Source organism: Triticum urartu, chromosome 7 (assembly GCF_003073215.2).
Source record: "Triticum urartu cultivar G1812 chromosome 7, Tu2.1, whole genome shotgun sequence".
Taxonomy (NCBI): Eukaryota; Viridiplantae; Streptophyta; class Magnoliopsida; order Poales; family Poaceae; genus Triticum; species Triticum urartu.
The window spans coordinates 17,940,830-17,963,572 of NC_053028.1; the positions used below are offsets into that span (position 1 = coordinate 17,940,830).

The 22,743-nt window shown below is 43.3% G+C and overlaps 2 protein-coding genes across 12 annotated transcripts; both read right to left on the minus strand.

Annotated features, from left to right (window-relative positions):
- Window positions 1-13,071: 13,071 nt before the first annotated feature.
- Window positions 13,072-14,363, minus strand: LOC125522174 (disease resistance protein PIK6-NP-like). Its single transcript, XM_048687261.1, has one exon. It carries the CDS (start codon window positions 14,063-14,065, stop codon window positions 13,082-13,084), a length of 984 nt encoding a protein of 327 aa, XP_048543218.1. The 5' UTR covers window positions 14,066-14,363; the 3' UTR covers window positions 13,072-13,081.
- Window positions 14,364-14,845: 482 nt separating this feature from the next.
- Window positions 14,846-21,402, minus strand: LOC125522172 (disease resistance protein RPM1-like). 11 transcript variants are annotated; one of them, XM_048687252.1, is made up of 9 exons: window positions 20,952-21,402; window positions 17,680-20,616; window positions 17,269-17,452; window positions 17,105-17,180; window positions 16,497-16,674; window positions 16,173-16,343; window positions 15,758-15,927; window positions 15,493-15,610; window positions 14,846-15,364 (listed from the first exon to the last, which is right to left on the minus strand). In XM_048687252.1, the coding sequence occupies exons 1-3, from the start codon at window positions 21,065-21,067 to the stop codon at window positions 17,362-17,364; spliced, it is 3,144 nt and encodes a 1,047-aa protein (XP_048543209.1). In that variant the 5' UTR covers window positions 21,068-21,402; the 3' UTR covers window positions 14,846-15,364; window positions 15,493-15,610; window positions 15,758-15,927; window positions 16,173-16,343; window positions 16,497-16,674; window positions 17,105-17,180; window positions 17,269-17,361. The 11 variants fall into 11 exon arrangements, with proteins under 11 accessions (XP_048543209.1, XP_048543211.1, XP_048543217.1 ...); XM_048687254.1 differs by having other exon boundaries at window positions 16,457-16,674; XM_048687260.1 differs by having other exon boundaries at window positions 16,173-16,674; window positions 17,269-17,449.
- Between the last annotated feature and the right edge of the window lie 1,341 nt (window positions 21,403-22,743).

The window sequence follows — 22,743 nt, forward strand, 5'->3', positions numbered from 1 at the left end:
TAGGACATAGTTGGATGATCGGTTCCCGTACTTGATGAATAGTTTGGAAGTTTTCTCAAAAAAATGTTAACCATTTCTTTGTGTAAACTAAGGGCATCTTCAACGGCGGAAGTAGAAAATTACATTCAGATATGTAGATCACATAGAGACGACTACAAGCACTGGAGCCACCGTCATCGTCCCTCCTTGATCGGAGTCGGCCAAACCGCCGTCTAGCAAGAGAAGCGTAATAAAAGATTAATTTGAGTTAGAGTGTCTATCAAGAGAAGCGTAAGAAAAGATTAATTTGAGTTAGAGTGGGTGAGACACGGAGTTTACATTTATTACATAAACTTACTTTATTCGATTCCTTCATAATGGGGACAAAAGTTGTGTAGATAGATCACGCCCGCGAATAGCAGAGTCGAGTGCGCTGGATCGGAGAGGGGAAGAGAAGAGATAGCTATGAGCGTTTACTTGACTATCCACCTCTCCAGTCTCCTCCGGTCCTGGTCCAATAATTGAATCGCAATGCATTGCCATTGCATTGAGCCGACAATATACTCAGTAGCCACTGCTGCAAAATACTGCTCCCGTTGGGGCTTGTGCATGAACGGACAGTAACAGCGGGTGCACTAGTGCAGCTGTTCATCGTCACTCCCACCGGCCGCTTGCATTTCTAGCTGTAATTGCAACTAGGTTTTATTTTTCTTTTTCTTCTCCTTTTCTGCTTGCAAGCTCAAATGGTGGCAGTTGGTTCTTCAGAAAAAGCAAATTAAGTACAGTATTGTAGTGCAAAAAAAAAGAAAAAAACAGCCTAGCGTAGTGGGAATCTTACTGTTTTACTCGTGACCAAACAAAGAGGAGCGATCATGAACTGAACTGGCCCAGCTCAGATTGGCTAATATGAATAGCTTCCATCTTTACTTCACATCAACTTTACTTCAGTGTCTTTGAGTTCACATGGTCTGGCACTATTCATAACACGGGATTACCGGACGCGTGATTGGGGTGCTTGTTTACTTGGATCGGTTCGGTATACCCAAGAAAAATATCAGTAGTTGCGTTGAAATGATCCTGCTTGCCTAATTCTTTGTGAACTATGTATATACATATATGAGTGGGTGAGTTTATTTTGGTTCCATGCATATTCCAAGTTCTAATACCAATTTGTGCATTCTAGTAAGAACTAAGAACTAGGGTGGTTTCTTTCTTTGCGGAGAGAATATTTTCCATGCGTTTTATACCTTGGGATGTCGTAGCGTCAACAATTATCTGGCTAAGATATGTACTCCCTCTGTCCCATAATATAAGAACGTTTATAACACTACACTAGTGTTAAAAACGTTCTTATATTATGGGACGGAGGGAGTACTTCTTTTCTAACGCATACATGTGTTTATTACTTAGTTTGATTAATTTGAAAAAATTCAACAACTTGAAATTGTGAACTCATGTGTTACGAAATAGGGTTCCCCGCTTTATATTATAAAGCACGAACACCGATCACAAGGTAACTGCCGGGGCGAACGGCACATCAAGCCCAAAAGGAAAAAGAAGAAGACAAAAATGCCAACAACGGCAGCTCGACAAGCACGAATGGTCTGCCACCACTGCGCCCTCCATCTACGTCCCACCACTCACCATGGCACCGGACCGCCGCGTACCAAACAACACCTCCAAGAAGGAATGCGACGCCAACGACGCTGCTATCCGTACAAGTTCCAGGGTTTCCCCCGGCACGCAGAAGAAGAGCAAGGGATGGGTAGCACTGACGCCCTTCAAGAAGGAATGGCGGCACTCACCGGTGTCACCACGTCGGAGCCGGAAGAACCGACAGGGATTTCTCCCGCACCCCCATGCCCCGACCCCCACTAGAACGGAGCCAATCCACCATCTTGCCACCCGCAAGCACGCGTCACCACGATCTTGGACCCATCCATGCCGTCTTGCTACGAACACCACCACGAGGTCAAGAGAGCAGAGGCAAGATGCGCCTAGATGGCACGGACGGAGGCACCGGACCCGAACAGGAGGGAACCGCCTCCACCGCCGTCACGCCAGAGGCCTCTGCCTCCAGAACCGACGCGGATTGCCGACCGGATGCTACAGCCGAGGCAAACCATGCCACCCGGGCCTGGCCGGGCCCATAACGGGACCGCAAAGCCCCGACCACCGTGCTGCTGCTCGCCGGCAGCCGAGCCGCCGCCTGCCACCAGCCCGACGCACCGCCACCGCCTCCTGAGGGTCACGCTAACGCCACGCCTGTCGCCGCCCTGCCCCGACCCAGATGGGGCCCGAAGGACCCAGGTCTGGGCTGGGCGGGTGCCGCCAGCATGCGCCGCCGCCCAAAGCTCACCCCTGCCCGTGACAGGAACCCCCGCCGCCGCGCAGGACCGCCGCCACCTGAAGACACCGCCCAGACACTATTAGGGAAAACCCTAGTAGTAGCGCTGGTTTTGAGGCTATCAGCAGCGCGCGGGTGGCCACGCTACTACTACGGCGCTACAGCTAATTGTTAGTAGTAGCACGGTCTATACTCGCGCTACTACTATTGACTATATCAGCACCGCTTTTCAGGAATACGCTACTATTAATTAGCTGTAGAGCTTTCCTATCCCCGCGCTATTGTTGTATCTTTCATCATTTTTCCCTGCTTTCTACGCCGTTTCAATAAATTGCAATTTCCAGATACTAGATATCAATTTCATAAAGTATTATAGGTACTAGGTAGTACTAGATAACAATTTTATATATAGTCAATATGCATCCTCAAGCAGTACTAGGTAGTCTTACAGCCACACATATATAGCAGTTCTACTAGGTATATATAGTCATACAACCACACACATATATATAGTTCTAGGTGATATCAACGACGATCATCATCCTCAAGCCTGTGCGGTGGGTGTTCCTGATAGTAATTAGGATGGCCTGTCCAACACGAAGATTCTTGCCGACGAGGAATCTCTTCCATCCAACCGAGCTTAAGTGTGTGCGACCATCTGTGTTCATGCGGTAAGTACACATGATGACGAAGCCCTTTGTGGTAAGGCGTAGTCCAGCTGAGACTTCTTCATCAGGCTCTTGGCCCTTTCTGAATAAGAAAAATATATCAATTAATAAGTAGCCTCGCACATATTCTTGCAAATATATTTCTATTAAGTATAGATTTCTACACTATCAAAAGATACAGTACTACACATTTATATGAATTCTACTAATAAGTATATACGGATTATTTACACTATCAATAGTTCCTTGGATTCTACACTAATAAGCATGTGATCGGACTCTACACTAAAGCATATCATCAACTAGATTTCACACAACATATCATTGGACTCTACACTAAGCATATCATCGGATAATTTGCATTTGTAAGTATAACAATAAAGCATATATATATATCATCAAATTATTACAGTTAGTATAACATACCATATCATGCCGATCGACCATGATACTTGTCAGGCGGGTCACGAATGGCACCCCGACAAAGTCATCACGTGGCGGAATTATGTCCCATAGGTTGCACCTCCTCGCTCAGCCTCATTCTTTGAGCTATGATGGCTTCATGAAGTGGGTCCTCATCATCTTCATTGAGTGGGTCCTCATCATCTCCATCATCTTCATCATCTTCCACCAGGTTGATATAAATGACAGCCAGTTTGGGTCTTTCTGCTCTGAAGGAGAAGCTGATCAACTCACCACCAGTAACACGCATGCGGGCGAGGAAACGGGCCCATCCGTCTCCTCCAATTTGCGAAATATTGCGTCCTTTCTCGATCTCCATAGTGTACGGCCCCTGCTACCTCTTGAGCACTGCGTTGGTTTTTCCCTTGAAGAGGAAAGATTGATGCAGTAAAATAGCGTAAGTATTTCCCTCAGTATTGAGAACCAAGGTATCAATCCAGTAGGAGACCACGCTCAAGTCCCTCGCACCTATACAAACAAATAAGAACCTCGCAACCAACGGAATAAAGGGGTTGTCAATCCCTTCACGGTCACTTACGAGAGTGAGATTTGATAGATATGATAAGATAATATTTTTGGTATTTTTATGATAAAGAGAAATAAAGATGCAAAGTAAAATAAAAGGCAATAAAAATAGCTAAGTGTTGGAAGATTAATATGATGAAGAATAGACCCGGGGGCCATAGGTTTCACTAGTGGCTTCTCTCAAGAGCATAAGTATTACGGTGGGTGAACAAATTACTGTCGAGCAATTGATAGAATTGAGCATAGTTATGAGAATATCTAGGTATGATCATGTATATAAGCATCACGTCCGTGACAAGTAGACCGACTCCTGCCTGCATCTACTACCATTACTCCACACATCGACCGCTATCCAGCATGCATCTAGAGTATTAAGTTCATAAGAATAGAGTAACGCTTTAAGCAAGATGACATGATGTAGAGGGATAAACTCATGCAATAAGATATAAATCCCATCTTGTTATCATCGATGGCAACAATACAATACGTGCCTTGCTGCCCCTGCTGTCACTGCGAAAGGACACCACAAGATTGAACCCAAAGGTAAGCACTTCTCTCATTGCAAGAAAGATCAATCTAGTAGGCCAAACTTTGGGTTGAGGAGTCACAGAGGCAAAAATTGATCCAGTTTTTAGAATGTGAAATTCCTCCTCTCCCCTTTCCAATTTCTCTAGCTACGTAGCCACTTTGTAGTAGACCCATTGTTTGCTAAACTGTGCCACCTCCTTCGCTGCTTCTGTGATTATCTCAATGTTGACGCTACCATTCCTCCTTCGAAATACGTGACCTACACCTATCCATATGTGCCTTATAATTTTTCAAGATGATGTGTTTTCAAATGCCTCCCATTCATATTTCCCGACTGATTGCATTGATCCAACCAATTGTTTTTCTTTTCACTGATCTCTCGATTGGGATCCTTGACTGCATGTGTGTTCGCTCGGCTCCTACTACTATCCTGATATGTGAAGGCTACAGAAATACCACAAAGAGTAGTGTGTCTTTTATCCTGATAATGTGAAGGTTGGTGAGCACATTATCTATTTCACTCATTTTCGGAATTTGCATCGTACTTAAGCCTTAATTGCCCTTTCTCGAAATAGGGATGGCTACACATGTGCTCTGCCACCACATCTTTGTCTCGCCCAGGCCTCTACACTCAACACTGAGTTGCCAAGCTTGTGGGAGACAAGAATACACTGAAAACCAACACAATGGTCAATGTTATAGCGTCATATACCATCTGAAATTTTTGGAAGGAAGTGACATCCTCGAATCTACATCAACGCTACCCACTGCCCCTTAGTGAGCTGGCCTTCAAGATATTTCATCGTTGATTACAGAAAAGAATGTGGCCTACAACCTTCTGATTGTTCGTCGCTTGTAGCCATTCATGTTTGCTTTGGCAGAGAGAGGAAGCCCATCAATGCGGTCCATGACATAGCAAGGTCGATGTTCTCTGGATATATTTTTCCCTACCGCGGAGTATCGGAAAAGGATTATAGATAGGATTGCCTCGTTCCAGTCGAGGTAAAGGCATAAAAATTATTCGACAATAGATTTGTTGTTTCGGGGAGTATATAGACGGAGGGCAAATATGTGTTCAAAGGGTACCAGTAGGTCCCACACACCCTAGTAGATTTCCCTAGAGCTGGCCGTGGGGCATTAGCGACTTGTTAGTCCTGAAGGCCCGTCTTTGCAAGTTCTTGGCTCTACAGTGTTCTCCTTATTATGACAATCTCAGTGAGTATATTTGATTTTTATCGCTTTGTAAAATACCTTTTTCTGCAAAGCAAAAAAACAACATTTGACACTCTTTCAATAATAGGTTGGTCTAAAAAAGTGAAAAATGTTGTATAGAAGTGTGTATAAGTGCAAGAAATATGGCATGAACATGAAAAAAAATATAGTTACCTTTGAGATGTATCAATGAATTACAATTCAAATTGTTTTTTATGAACATAACTTAAAATTTGGCCATCAACTATTATTGCACTTTGAATTGGAGAGGAAAATATCGAGCCATTTTTTATGACGTGATATTTCTCTTCTTCCCTCTTCAATTTAGCCACCTTGTAGTAGTTTGTCCCTGATTTGTACCAGAATATTGATGTCTTCTGCCATTACCATAGCATTACCACTACATGCCCTCCTCAGAAATACGTGACATAAACCACTTTTTACATCTTACTTCCTCCATGAGCTACGGTAAACCGTTTGAATTTACTTGTCCGCAGCAATTACATCAAAAGTATTTTGCCTCGATTTTACTCCAGTTTGCAGAGTTAATTACAACTGGGAGCATGCATCTAGTAAAATCGCTCCGGTCAATACGCCCGACCAGGCATGCAAGCTATTATAGCTAAGAGCGCGCATGCAGCCAATTGAATTGCTGCAATCATTTGACCTGGATGGGGGTATATCTTTTTTGGAGAAGATGTGTTTCCTTATGCCTCTCATCCATATTTCTCAGCAAATTACATATCCAACCCATCACAATTCTCACCACTATGTCCCCTCTTTAGGGCCACGAGTCTGTTCATGTTTGTTTGACTGCTAGTACAATCCTTATAATATAGGTAGAGGCTACAAGAAGTAGCGACTCCGCTTTTTATAAGTGTAGCTCATGCTTATAGAGAGAAATGTTGTTGAGCACATTAGCTATCCATCAATTAATTTTATGACCAAATCCTGGATTCTACGTTGTACCCGAACCTTTATTTCCCTTTCTCTAGAGAGGTACCACGTGGCGTGAGCCCGTGCCCTGGTACGGGGGACCTTTAGTACCGGTTGGTGTTACCAACCGGTACTAAAGGTTTTTTTTTGAATTGTTTTTTTTGAAAATTTTGGAAAAAAATTTGTTTTTTTATTTTTAATTTTTCTGAATTATTTGATGATTTAGTCTCTAATCACCTCTCTTAACTGCTCAAGTGTGGATCACTCATTCCTTATAATATAGGTAGAGTCTACAAGAAGTAGCGACTCCGCTTTTTATAAGTGTAGCTCATGCTTATAGAGAGAAATGTTGTTGAGCACATTAGCTATCCATCAATTAATTTTATGACCAAATCCTGGATTCTACGTTGTACCCGAACCTTTATTTCCCTTTCTCTAGAGAGGTACCACGTGGCGTGAGCCCGTGCCCTGGTACGGGGGACCTTTAGTACCGGTTGGTGTTACCAACCGGTACTAAAGGTTTTTTTTTGAATTGTTTTTTTTGAAAATTTTGGAAAAAAATTTGTTTTTTTATTTTTAATTTTTCTGAATTATTTGATGATTTAGTCTCTAATCACCTCTCTTAACTGCTCAAGTGTGGATCACTCATTCCTTATAATATAGGTAGAGTCTACAAGAAGTAGCGACTCCGCTTTTTATAAGTGTAGCTCATGCTTATAGAGAGAAATGTTGTTGAGCACATTAGCTATCCATCAATTAATTTTATGACCAAATCCTGGATTCTACGTTGTACCCGAACCTTTATTTCCCTTTCTCTAGAGAGGTACCACGCGGCGTGAGCCCGCGCCCTGGTACGGGGGACCTTTAGTACCGGTTGGTAACACCAACCGGTACTAAAGGTTTTTTTTTTGAAAATTTTGGAAAAAAATTTGTTTTTTTTTATTTTTAATTTTGCTTGAGCATGAAGTGACACATTTCACTGTTTGAGTTTGAAACTATTGTTCTAAAAAACAATAATTATTTAGTAACACTAATATTTCTTGAATAATTACTTTGACCATTGTTTGACCACAGTTTGACCAGATTTGACCAAAATTGAAATAACTAAAATAATTATTTAGTAACACTAATATTCTAGAATAATTAGTTTGACCATTGTTTGACCACAGTTTGCCCACTGTTTGAATATTTTTCAATTTTTTCCACTCTAGATCTTAAAAGCCCCGTAACTTTTTTTCTATTAGGTTTTTGAGGATTTTGCATATGTTTAACGGGGTTCTAAATTCGGATGTAACTTTTCGAGTAGATGATTTTTCATATAAAAAACTTTTTCATCCGAGTTAGTATGCAAAAGTTATGCCCATTTTTACAAATTTCAGAGAGATTTTGCAAATAAAGTCAAAATTCACATTTGCAAATTTTCCCAACAACTAGACCACATATCACATGAGAAACCTATTTTCTTTTATTTTTTTGACATTTCCATTATTTTCTTTTATTTTTTTTAAAACTGAAAAGGCGATCGGGGGGGGGGGGGGGGGTAGAGTTTGAAAATGGGACCTTTAGTACCGGTTCGTGGCACGAACCGGTACTATAGGTTAGACCCCTTTAGTACCGGTTCGTGCCAAGAACCGGTACTAAAGGTGATCGTGGGGCCCCGGCCTGACGCCAGCCTGCCACCACCCCTTTCGTACCGGTTCGTGCCACGAACCGGTACTAAAGGTTCAACACGAACCGGCATTAATGCAAATCCGTTCGAACCGGCACTAATGGTACCATTAGTACCGGCTCAAATACAAACCGTCACTAATGTGCTTCACGTTTGACCCTTTTTTTACTAGTGAATGAATGGCAGAGCTTCGGCTTGTTTGGCAAATTAACTCCAAAAAATAGCATGTCATGTCCTACGAAGAAGCTAGAGTAGTCTTGTTCCATGCTAGTCAGGGAACATTTGTAGTTTGCATTCGTGGTAAGATGGAGGGCGTGGGAATGCACTCGAACCCATCTAATTTCGTTGAAAAGTAAAATTCAAAAAATACTAGAAAAATTCAAAAAAACGTAATTTCTTTTGCATGTAAGATGTTCTAGTTTGTGAGGTCGATGCCAATTTTCCGCTCGTTCGGACATCTGAGTAGCTCTAAAACAATCGGTCTGAATAGTGCATGAATGGTATTAAACTTTTTCACAAACCCAATTTTTTTTCTGGGAGCTACTCAGAAGTCCGAGTTTGCTGAAAATTGGCACGGACATCATGCACTCAAACATCTTCCATGCAAAAACAAAATTTAGATGTTTTTGAATATATAGAGTGCAAAAAAAATATAGAATAAACATAAATTGTTAAAGAGATCTCTTTGTTAAAAAGGCACTGAAAAAAAGGAAAAAAGTATAGAACATAAAATAGCCCATGGAAGCCCATCCATGGCGGCGCGGTTGCTGCGTTCGGCGGAGCAGTGTGCAATGGACCAAGTCAAGCACGTACGCATGGTGTCCGGTGATGAGGTTGGTGAGGCTCCTAGTCTTTGTCTTAGTCAGTGTGCTGATTCCTCAATTTAGCTTGCAGGTTCGTGGAACTATCTTTCTTCTGCATAGACTTTTCCACTTTTGATCCTTGTTAGGTTGTAAAACTTTTCGCTACTACAGTGAATGGCAGAGCTTTGGCTTGTTTGCCAAATTAACTACAAACTAAAATAGCATGCCATGTCCTACGAAGAAGATAGAGTCTTGATCCATGCTAGTCAGGGAACATTTGTAGTTTGCATTTGTGGTAAGATGGAGGGCGTGGAAAGCACAAATATACATTTCTCCACTCGGGCTCATCTGATCCCAGTGAACATTAAAAAAATACTAGATTTTTTTTAAAGAAACTTCTGTGTTTTTGGCATGGAAGACATTTGAGTGCGTAAGGTCTGTGCCAATTTTCAACCCGTTCGGATACCTAAGTAGCTCTCAGAAAAAAAAATTAGTCCGAATAGTGCATGAACAATACATAATTTTGTTTCTGAGAGCTACTCAAATGTCCGAATGTAGTGAAAATTGGCACAAACATTACACACTCAAACATCTTCCATGAAAATACCTGTTATTTTGAATTTATAGTAGTGCAAAAAATATTTACAGAATAAACATAATTTCTTTTTTAATTAAAAAATCCCGAACATAAAAAGGCCCACGGAAGCCCATTGGACACACAGCCCACCGTAGAAAGACCAAAAAACAAAACATTATTTTTCTGGTCCAGGACTACCTAGGCCGTTGCCCATGGCCAGCTTTGGCCCATTTAGCACCAGAAGGCCCGTCTGTGTATCCGCTAAAAAAAAAGCTGTTAGATCACAATCCGCTAGAAAAAGCTGTTGGATCACAATCGAACGGTTCCGGACGACTCCCAGAAGAACAAAATCAGCAGCCGGTGCCCAAAACTTTCGTCTCTCCGGACGAGAGAGGCGATTCCATGGGCGATTCAACTGCTGGTCCGGCGACCCCATCCATGGCGACGCCGTGGCTGCATTCGGCGAAGCAGCGTGCCACACACCAAGTCCTGCGCACTTCTCCGTGGACCATGGCTGCCAGCGACGCGCGCATGGCGTCCGGAGATGAGATTGGAGATTGGTGAGGCGAGTGGCGGTCAGTCTCCTGTTCTTCTTCAGAAGGCTCCTGGTCTTTGTCTTGTCATTCTGCTGATTGCTCAATGTAGCGTGCAGGTTCGTGAAACCATCGAAAGTTGAAATGGGGAAACATGGTCACAAATTACACATGGAAAATACTGCTCCCAAAATAAACCTACTCAATTCATATGCCACCGTGCAGCCTTTTGCTGGCAAACAGTAATTGGCAAACCCAAACAGATGAGGATCGCAAATTTAATGTCGTATATAGCAGGCGCATTATATCACCAACTCAATTTTTTTTTAGAAAATGCATGACAGCAGATGCAGTCATCGTTCTTCGTTTAGAAACAAGCACAGACGTAGTGGCAGCAAGAATTGGAGAGCAATTAATCATCTTCAAGAAAACAGAGTAAGTGTGTATCCTCATCAGGTTGATTTTGTACTATGGGACTGCTCCGCTCCGCACTGCCGATTCCATGGAGTCAGAGCGTTCCTGTCGTTCCGGAGTGGAAATAATTTGAACAGATTCTTTAAATTTGCGGAACTTGGATATCAACACATGAATCCTCATTCTTTGATTACAAGCAAGCACAAGCATAGTAGAAGCAGCAAACAGAGAGGAACTATACATCTCTAGAAAAATAGAGTACTAGAAAAAAAAAAGCAACTCTGTGTTCAGAATTGCAGGTGTTCTCATCAGGTTGACCAGCCATTCCTTTCCATGGTGTTCCTCAAGAAGCAATTTTTCATCTGGGCCAACAGTTGCAACTTGTAAACTCCTCAGCTTGCTACACTGAAGCTCCGAGATCAATGGAGTCATGTTCCATTCGCCGTGCAGAAATGGTGAGATCCCTGTCTGCTTCACCTTGAAACACCATATCAGAGGCCACCAGGCAGCACAGAGCTTGGAGAGCTGAACGTGATGGCCCTTTGTAGCATGACAGTACGTATATGCAGCTTATGAAGCAGCAGCATCTCAAGTGGTGTGGTCCATTGCATTTTCCACATCATCTCTCCAGCTGAAATGCATATACAGCGCATTGATTAATTTGTACATGTCAATTGAAAGTGATACCAGGAACCATAAGTGTTGGAAATCCAACATAACATGAAAAGGAGCTGTAGATGAACTGACCAGTTATCAGCATGATCACAGTTCACACTTCAGAACATTCAGTGTCCTTCGCAAGCACTCTGCTCAATTCTCATCTGTCGGAGTTTCTTAAGCTCCTCCTAAATATCAAGATTCATGACATTTGGAAATGCTACCACATTGTGAGCACTAATTTCTCCCCAGCATATACAATTATACACTTAAATACAGAAGGAACATGAGGTTAGCCGATGCCCACCTCTGGTACTTCCATGGATTAAACCTTCCTCCAGTTTGTCCTTTGCTATTATACAACCTTCAGAAGAAAATCAGGTAATGCGACGCCACGAGTCGCATTAATTGCATCATGAGCTTGATAGTCCATTGCATTTTCCGCATCTTCTCCCCGGATGAAATACATACACAGAGCACGCATGAGTTCATTTTATGAGCAAATCTATTATATGTTCAATCCGAAAACAACATGAAAATTCACACTGAACAATGTAAGACAATACTAACTACAAATAAAGAAAAGGAATCGTTGCCTGCTTAACTGACCAGCTATCACGCTTTGGAGATGGACTGTTGAGTGTCGAGCGTGTGAACTCCCTACAGGATCAGAAAGAAATCCCATGGCTTCCAACTTCCCTTGACATTATTCTGTACCCCTTGGCAGCACATGATGGCTGAGAAGCTCCCTGCTCAGTTCCCATCTAGCAAGCAGAGTTGCTCCGGTTCGTCCTAGATATCATGAATTCTGTTATTTTTATTCTGAACACCGAAAGATTTGTTTAACAACAACAACCACAACAACAACAATAGGATCTTCTTCTATGCTACAAAGTAAATTAGGATTATTGGAAATGAAAGTTCAAATAAAAATCCATGTAGAAACCATAGACATAAAAAGCAGTCACCCGAAGGCTGCAGTCAGGGAACTACAACATACTCCCTCTGTCCGGAAATACTTGTCGGAGAAATTCATAAAAATGAATGTATCTATAACTAAAATACGTCTACATACATTCATTCTTCCGACGAGTATTTCCGGACGGAGGGAGTACTATAAGCTTTAGATGACCAGCAGGTAAATTAAATAGCAATAGAATAAGAGTGTAGGACAACCAACATAATAAACTGCACGTCATGAAATATTCATCTAAAAGATAATTGTGTTCAATTATAAATTCAGTAGCACACACATAACCTCTTAGAGACGTTGAGCCAAACAGTTGGTGTCCGTGAAAGAAAGTCTGACAAACATTGCAAGAAACCAGATGGAATCAAACAAACTCGAAGGCAGTTCGAGCTGTACCAAGATGGCGTCAGAAGATGGCGGCAGTAATCAGAACAAGCAAAGGGAAAGGAAACGGATGGCTATATCATCAGTAGCAGCAACAAGTGTAAGCGAGCAACATCTCCTGTTAGAGAGAGACACAAACACGGTGAGAAACCCAATCTGAAGAAGCACTGCCAGACATCAGGTGGAAGGAAATAAACAGACAGAAATTCTACCTTTAGGTACCAGTGAAGGCGTCGACCAATCATCAAGCATCGTTGTCGTTGTCGGAATTGCAGGACCAGAAATCATCTTCCACCAAAGCAGAGCCTTGGACCTCCCTTATGTCAGAGTCTTGGCTGCTAACAACAACAACAACAACAACAACAACAACAACAACAACAACAACAACAACAAAAACAAAGGTGCATCATCAGATAACTATCTACTGCTACAGAACGAAAGCGAAAAATAGTTAGCTGACCTGTTGATCTCGATCTCCGTCGTCCTCAGGACTATCACCTGAGAGGATGAGCTCTCTCCGGCTGCTGAGTCAGGATGGGGAGATGATTCCCCGGCTTGTACTGCAGCAGTGGATCCTTGGACGATGTCACCCAGGTCGTGGTACCTCCGGTCATCCTTGAGTCGCAGAATGGGACGGTTGGGGTGCGCGTCCACTTCACCTTGCAGCACACCAAGATTTGCAACTTTACCAGCGGAACCAAGTGAAATCTCCTTGAGTCTTCGAAGGTGCTTGACACCAATGACCCCTGATTCCAACTCGCAATGGCCAAATTGCATCGTTTCCATGTGGGGCGAGGTGCCCTCCTCGAATCTGACCTCTCTCACTCCAGTACTGCCATTAAAATCGAGTTGTCTGAGATTTTGGAATGCTTCCTCTCCGAAGACTAGCTGCTCTTCAGCATAAGCGTTCGCATGAAGACCCAGAAACATGATCTTGGGCAGTTCCCCTAGTAATTCCATGGTTTTACCTCCCTTCAGTCCGCTATGTTGTAACTGGATCTTCACCAAATGAATCAAATTTTCCAACCAGTCTGGCATCTCTACAAGAAATCCAACCAGCTTGATGCTCCTCAAGATTGGGGGAGGAGATGAAATAGAATGTAACCACTGGAGAGAATTTGTGCCAGCATCTACACGAAGAGAACCGAGGGAAGGTAGCTTTTCAATGCTTGCACAAAGTACCTTACATTTTCGCATGTTGGCTCCTGCTGTTACAACACTTAGTTTTCTTAACTGCATAAGCCCCCCCAGCTCTTTAATTGCTCTGCTGCTAGTTCGCTTGATGTCTACAACCTCTAGTATCTGTAAATCATGCAAGTCACCGATCCCTCTTGGCACCTTCACACCCCCTGACTCAACATGGAATCCAGGATTAAGAAAAGGAGTGAATACCATGGGCATGCACAAATGCACAATGTGTGCGTTGAGCCTTCTCGTGGGACATCTGGAGCAGGTTCACTGCTACAACGAAGACTTACAAGACTATAAAGTTTAGTGATCTCAATTGGTAATGATGTGATGGAACTATCTCTTACATCCAAATATTGTAAACCATGTAGTTTTCCTATATATGGATCTTGGAAGCACACAAATACTTGCATGTCCTCGAACATTCATATATTTCAAGCGGCACAACAACCCTAAGCTGTTCATATATTTTTGTGTGATGCTATATTCTGCACTTTGAAGATCCAAAACACTTAGCATCCTCAGGTAAACTGAACAGACTGCTGATGTTGGCTCCATGAGGCTCACAGCAAACACAGTAAATGATCGAACATGACTCCAATCCATGCTGATCTTGGGGCAATTCTGACCATGGTGTGTTACATGGCGAAAGTTCTCCTCTGGTACACTTCTTACAATGTCGTTTCATAAGTACGCAAAAATTTCATCTCTTGAAACAGAGACCATTATACTGGAGAAGATATCATGGACTCGACAACTCTTAAACCTTCCTTCTACGTCTACTCTTGATGGTTCAATCATACAAGCATGTACATAGTGGAAGCAAGAATTTAAAAGCAATTAATCATCTTCAATAAAATAGAGTGCTAGAAACAGAGTACGTCAGTATTCTTATGAGGTTGATTTTGTGCTGTGGTACTGCTACGGTCCGCACTGCCGACTCCATGGAGTCGGAGCGTTCGCTGCCGTTCAGGACTGGAGAGAATTCAAACAGATTCTTAAATTTGCGGGACTTGGATAACAACACATGTAATCCTCATTCTTTGATTACAAGCAAGCACAAGCATAGTGGCAGTAACAGACAGGAACTAAACATCTCTGGAAAAGCAGAGTAGGTCTGATTCAAAATTGCAGGCTCTGATCAGGTGGATCAGCCATTCGATTCGATTGTGTTCCTCAAGAAGCGTTTTCTCATCTAGGCCAACAGTAACAACTCGTAAACTCCTGAGGAGCAGTGCAGCTTGCTACTCCTCTCCATTACACTGAAGCCTCGAGATCAATGCGTTTCTCTTCCATTCGTAGTTCAGAGATGTCAAGACGCCTCTCAGGTTCACCTTGCACCATATCGGAAGCTACCACCCAGCAGAGAACTTGGAGAGCTGAGCGCGACGGCGAATTGCGGCATAACTGTACGTATATGCACCTTAAGCAGTAGCAGCATCTTGCGTGGTGTAGCCCATTGCATTTTCCACGACTTCTCCCCAGCTGAGATCAAATACAAACACAGAGCATCTTGCGTGGTGTAGCCCATTACATTCCATCAGCAGATGCATGCATTCACAAGCTGTCAATACCAGGAACTGAACGTATATTGGAAATCTAACAAGGAAACAACGAAAAGGAGTTGTAGATGAACTGACCAGTTATCAGGTCGATCACAGTCCATACTTCAGAACATTTCATCAGTTGCAGAAGTATGCATCACGCTCAAATCTCATCTGTCAGAGTTGCTCCAGCTCCTCCTAAGTATCAAGATGCCTGACATTATGAAATGCTACACATTATGAAAACCAACTACTGCCTTGCATATACAGACACAAAGAAGGAGCAGAAGGTTAGAACAGTGTAATCCTTCCATTGAGTAGCTTACTCTAAAAAAGGAGCAGAAGGTTAGCCGATGCGCACCTCTAGTACTTCCATTGGGTTATACTTATACCTTCCTCCAGTTGTCTCTTTGATATTATACAACTTTGGCAGAAAATCAGGTAATGCGCCGCCATAAGTCGCAGTAATTGCATCATGAGTTTGATCATGCGACGTTCCATCTTCTCCCAGATTTGCAAAATTCTAATTTCCTATAAAGCATGGCAACGAAGAGGTGCTTCAAATCATAGAAAACAAGAGGAGCACAACTGGTAATGGATGTTGAGAGTCTAAGACACTAAACTGATACGATAAAGAACTGCTTCTGTTCTGAGAAGTTGTGGTTTAGTTTGCAAAAACAAAGTGCGATGCTTTTATTTGGTACAGTATCAGAATGAATAAAAAACTGAAAGCAATTCAAAGCAGAAATCAATGGATATAAAGAAATAAAGTTCACCTGCAGGCTACAGCCAATGTCATCTTTGCTGTAAGAGACAACAAAAGACTACTGCTCTGACATTGGCAGCGAACAAGGAAGTTAAACACGATGACCAATTGCATCATAACAATGCACCTTAATTGATAGTGGTATATTTTCTTGTATAGTCCATTGCATTTCCCTCCCCGACTGCAATACATATACAGAGCATGCATAACGCCATTTTATCAGCAAATCTGTTATTTGTTCAAGCCTAAAACAACATGAGAAATCACGCTGAACAAATTTAGCATGATACTAACTACAAAGAAAGAAAAGGAGTTGTTTAGTTGCTTAATTGACCAGCTATCACACTTCAGAGTCGGACTGTCCAGTGTTGAGCATGTTAACTCCCTCCTGGATCAGAAAGAAATCCCATGACTTCCGACTTCGCTTGATATTATTCAGTATCCCTTGGCAGCACAGGATGGTTGCGAAGCTCCCTGCTCCTCCTCATCTAGCAGAGTTGCTCCATTTCCTCCTAGATATCAAGACTTCTGTTATTTTTACTCTGAAGAGTGAACACTGAAATATATCTTTTTACAAACAAACAAAGAAACAATATGATCTTCATCTCAGCTACAAAGTGGATTAGCTTTCAAAGGAAAAAAAAAACTCCAGATAAACAATAGAGACCAGGAAGATAAAAGCAGCAACCTGCAGGCTGGAGTCAGGGAACTATAACATATAAGCTTCACATGTCCTCCAGATAAATAGCAATGGAAGTAAAGACATTGCACTGAAGCAGATTTTATGCATCTAAAAGATAATTGTGATCGGTTTTACATTCAGATATAATCTCTTGCAGACGTTGAGATGAACGGTTGGTGTGCACGAAAGAAAGTCTGACAAATATCACCAGAAATCAGATGGAATCAAACAAAATCGAAGGAGGTTTGAGCTGCACCAACATGGCATCAGAAGACTGCGGGAGCAATCAGAAATTCAGAAGCAACGCGAAGGGAAAATCATCCGTAGTAGCACCTCCTGTTGGAGAGAGACAAACATCGTCAGATACCCAATGGAACTGTCAAGGGATCATATGGGAAGAAATAAACAGACATAAATCCTACACCTATGGGTACCAGCGCAGGCGTCGGCCTGTGCACACGGGAGTCTTCGAGAAGCAGCAATGGATCTGAACAAAGGGAGCAGCATCGACCAATCATCAAGCGTCGTCGTCGTCGGAATTGCAGGACCAGAAATCGTCTTCCACCAAAGTAGAGCCTTGGACCTCCCTTATGTCAGGGTCTTGCCTGCTACACCAACAACAAATTAAGGGACATCATCAGTTCAGTTCATACTTATATGAATCTGCTACTGCCTACTACTCCCTCTGTTCCGAATTACTTGTCTTAGATTTCTCTAGATATGGATGTATCTAGCATTAAAATGAGTCTAGATACACCCGTATCTAGACAAATCTGAGACAAGTAATTTAGAACGGAGGGAGTAGTAGTGAACCAAAGAGAAAATAACTACTGACCTGTGGCTCCCCGTCGTCACGATCGCCACCTGCGAGGAGGAGGCTTCCCCCGTTGCTGCATGCTCGGGATGGAGATATGATGATTCCTCCCCCTCCGTTCCTTCATCCAGGTCGTGGTAGCTCCGTTCCTTCTGCAGCCGCAGCACGGGATTGTTGGGGTGCGCGTCCAGTTCACGTTGCAACACACCAAGCCTGGCCACTTGCGCATACCAATTAAGCCAAATCTCCTTGAGACTTGCAAGGTTGTCGATACTGTTAATCCCTGATTCCAACCAGCAGAAAGTGATTTCTATCTTTCCCAGCTGGGGCGAGGTGCCCTCCTCGAATATCAACTCTCTCACTTGCTCGAGATACAAAATATCAAGCTTTTTGAGATTTGGAAATGCTTCCGTTTTGAATCCTAACTTCTTCCCAATATAAGAGCCTTTTTCAAGGCGAAGATGCATGAGGTTGGGAAGTGGCCCTAGTATTTCCATGATTTTACCTTCTTCCTTTATCTCGCTGCTCCATAAGTGAAGCTTTACCAAATACATCAGATTGCCAAACCAGCCAGGAACCTCTCCGAGGCATCCCTCCAACTTCAGACTCCTCAACAGGGGTGGAGGAGAGGAAACAACATGCATCCACTCGAGTGAACCATGCACTTCAAGGGAGCGGAGGCAAGTGAGCTTCTGAATGGCATCACAGAGTACTTCACATTTCTGCTTGGTGGCCCCTTGTGTTACCACGCTTAGTTTTCTCAGCTGCACAAGCTCACCTAGCTCTTTAATTGCTTTGCCACTGGTTCGGTTGATGTCCACAACCTCTAGTACTTGCAGCTCTTTCAGTTTGCTGATTCCTTTTGGCACCCTCACACCATCTGACTCTGACCAATGGCTACACCATGCCATGTGTAGCTCGGCAATTACCTCAGCACGATCACTGGGATCAAACAAAGGTGTGAAAAATATGGGTAGACAAGATGTGGCCAGCAAGCAATTCTTGGGGTCATCCAAGTCAAAGTATTCGTAGGAACCATTTGTGGTAAAACGGAGACTGTGTAGACTCTTGAGTTTACAAATCTCAGTTGGCAGTTTTGTAATATAACTACCTCTTATGTCCAAAGTACGTAAGCCTTGCAATTTCCCTATGGATCTAGGAAGTTTGTAAATATGTGAATATCCTTGAGGATCAGAAAAATTCACATACTTCAAGTGCCGCAACAATCCTATGTTGCTGATATCCTTTTGTGTGACTTGAAACTGTGCATTCTCTAGATCCAAGGCCCGGAGCATTCTCATGTCAGATGAACAAACTGAAGGTGATGGATCCAATGATCTCTCACCAAACATGGTTAATGAACGAACATGGCTACAATCCATGCCTAATTTTTGGCACTTACTACCATTGTATGCTACATGACGGAAGTTCCCCTCTGATACAGTAGTTGCATTATCTCCTGCCAAATACACAAAATTTTCTTCCCTGGATATCGAGACCATCACATCATGCATGATATCATGGACTCGACAACTCTTAACATGTCCTTCTATGCTCACTTTTGAGGGCTGAATCATGCTTCGGTTGATTAGCTCGGTGAAATAACTTATTCCAACATCTTCGATGTTTACTCCACCTCTGGCTCTAACAAACCCCTCTGTTATCCATCTATCTACCAAACGCCTCCTTTTGATTTCAAAATCCTCAGGAAAGATGCTTAGATAAAGAAAACATGACTTGAGATGAGACGGCAAGTTGTTGTAGCTTAGAGTAACTATCCTCCTCATTGCTTCTAGGCTAGGGTTGCTCTCAAGCTCTGATGGGATTTGTGTATAGATACTTTCCCACTCTGTTGCCTTTTTGTTGCCAAGCATGCCTCCTATAGTGAGTATAGCCAGCGGTAGACCACCACACTTCTTTACTATTTTGTTGACCACTGCCATCATTTTCTTATCATTTTTCATGTCTTCCCGTGTTTTCCCACTCTTTCTTAGTAGCAAATTTGTGGCATCTTCTATTTGCAGGTGCTTAAGGTGGTAGATAAGTGATTCTGAAGTGCACTGTGCAGCCAAGCCCACATCTCGTGTTGTTACTATTATTCGGCTACCTTTATTGTTTCTAATAGGAAAAGCAATATATTTGATCCAATTCCAAGCATCTATGGTCCACAGGTCATCAAGAACAATAAAGTATCTCTTGTCCTCTAGCTTTTCTCTGAGGTAGTTGGCGAGATGCTCTACTTGCACTGCCTTCTGTTCAAGTTCTTTCAAGCATTTCCTCAGTGACTCGGTACCCAAAAGTTGACTTATCATCTCCTTGAGCATCTCTATCTTCGAAAATGACTGTGAGACTGTGACCCAAGCACAACAAGCAAATTTATTCACAATATCTTCCTTGCTAGCATATACCCAAGCACAACAAGCAAATTTATTCACAATATCTTCCTTGCTAGCATATGCCTTCCCTGCTAGAGTAGTCTTGCCTAAACCGCCCATGCCAACGACACATATCACCTTGGAAAGACCATCTCTGGAGTTAACATCCACCATCTTAATCAACTCCTCTTTAGGCTTAACAAAGCCCACAAGCTCTGCCTCATCAATGTTACCAGCTGAGTGGCTACGAACATCTTCCATGCTGGCATTCACCTCGTCAATGTTGCTGGAGGCATCAGCGTTGATCAAGTTATAGCGTGCATTCCTATTGCTCACTTCTTCAACTCTTGCTTTGAGATCACGGATTTGGCTGGCAATCCGATGCCGATCGTTCAGCTTAAGCAGCCGTCGAGAACGGCTCTGGCTTCCCACATGCACCATAAATTCATCAAGACAATCCTCAATACCATATGCTAGATCTCTTACTTGCTCTGCCCACACCTCCAGTAGCATGTTTTTCTTCTTTGTTTTCTCGGCAGCCACGAGGAATGCTTGCATCGTCTTGAGCTCGTCTTTTATGAACCTAATTAACACGGGTTCTTAGAACAACTGAGTTTACTGCCATTTTACAGCTCACATATAGGATGCCACAGTGCAGTGCATGAGGGGAACAACTCCTACTTAGATTTGGAAACGGCAAGTATTTTTGACAGATAAACTATAGTATAATCCTACGAGGGCTAAAATATTCACCCAATCAAGTTGTTGTGCAAAACAAATAAGCTAGCGGTCCATCCGCTCCTACATATTGTGATGCATATAAACATGCCTCTCTCATGGTCATGGACCAGTAAAACTAAATCGACCTGAACAAAGGAAGCACCGGCCGGGGAATTCAGAACTACATAAAGTATATACCAGATGTCCTTGCGGACTCCGATGAGAAGACTCATCTCGGTGGCGGCGGCAGAGGCGGCCATGCTGATGGCGCCCCCAAGCATGGACCTCGCCATGCTCACCACCGTCTCCGCCATCTCTAGCTCTTTCTGGCCGCTTCTCCTTCCCTTCTCCACTCTAAGTTACAACTTAGAAGGCCGGCCGCGTGATGTTCGTAGCTTTGGTAGGTCGGCTGCTTACTTAGGAGAATAGCTAGGTTGGTGGCCGACATGACACGATCAAATAAAGATGCAAAGCAAAAGGAGACACGGATGGCATGGCACCATAGCTTGCTCTGCCTGTAAACAGAATAAAACGACGCAAAGAAGGAAAGTAGTCCTCGCGAGGGCAATTTGCATTTTGCGGAGACGAAAGACGCACGCATGCACACATGGCAATGGCATCTGTTCTACCGCCAAGGAAAGCATCACTGCAGAGGCATCATCAAAGCTAAAAGTACTCCATCAAAAAAGAAAAAAGCCTGTAGTTTGCATCAACTTTAAATTTACGCAAATCCAGAACTGAATGTGTTTCTTTGTTTATTCTTCCTTTTCCCCTTGTTTTCTTCAGATTACATTTCTCATTTCTAAGAAACTTATATTTAGGAACGGACGGAGTATATCCGCAAAACGACATGATCTAAGCACAATAATGTTCAACTAATTTTACCTGCAAAGAGAGCCTTGGTTTAGTGGTTGGACATGCGGTTGTGCAGCCTTTAGTTTGCCAAGGAAAGCATCACTGCAGAGGCATCATCAAAGCTAAAAGTACTCCATTAAAAACCTTTAGTTTGCATCAACTTTGAATTTATGCAAATCCAAAACTGAATGTGTTTCTTTGTACTCACATTCAGTTTTGGATATGAGTGCAAATTCTAAGGACCATGTTTATCCGGGAAGTGAAAATCCCTAGTTGTATAATTCCTAGTTGGTGTCTGCATGAGTCGTCGTGTTTGGGTCAGATCCTTCGTAATCTGGCGCTAGGATGCTAATGGCCAGTGCGGGTGGTGGCACTCTTCGTTGCCCAAGTCAGATTGTTTGGATCTGGCGGCTGGACGGATCTGCACCAGAGTCTCTCCTCGATCTTCCATTTGGTGGGTTGAGCCCCATGGTGCTTACTTCTCCCGTTGGTTTCATTTCTCGCCTCGTGGCAAGATCCGGAGTAGACCGAGGTTGGCGGTACAGGTTGGGGACTGGAGGAAACTTTGGTCGGCTTGCTCGACCGGCTTTGGCGCCGTTTCCCTCCTTGGAGGCGAAGCCGAGGTTCCCTCCTATCCACCTTTAACCCACTCCCGGAGGGAAGTCCAAAATCCGTCTTGGATTGGGCTGCGGTGGCGTCCTGCGCATCCTGTCCTCCATGGAGGCGCCGTCTTGGGAAGCTTGGGTGTTTGGCGGAAAGTTACTGTGGGTGGTGGGCTCTTCATGGCAGCTCCAGCAGCGGCGACGGCGTGGAGGTTGGCAAGAGGAGCGGTGTTGGATCTACCGCGTCGACGACGACGAGTATTGGAGGCATGGTGCAGCTGAATCTTGACGACAGATGTGTCTGGATGGACGAGCGCAGGGCGGTGGTGCTGTTTGGTGCCGTGGCAGCATTGACGACAGGCCTGGCAAGGTCGTTTCATCAGTACCTCCTTTGAAGATGGATTGGTGGAACACGGCGGCGGCGACCCATGAGATTGCATCAGACCAGTTTGTGCCCCAAACCTGGTATGTGGCTTGGTTGGGGCCTTCAGTTTTAGATGTTACGCATTTGCGCGATGTTTGTTATGTATTAG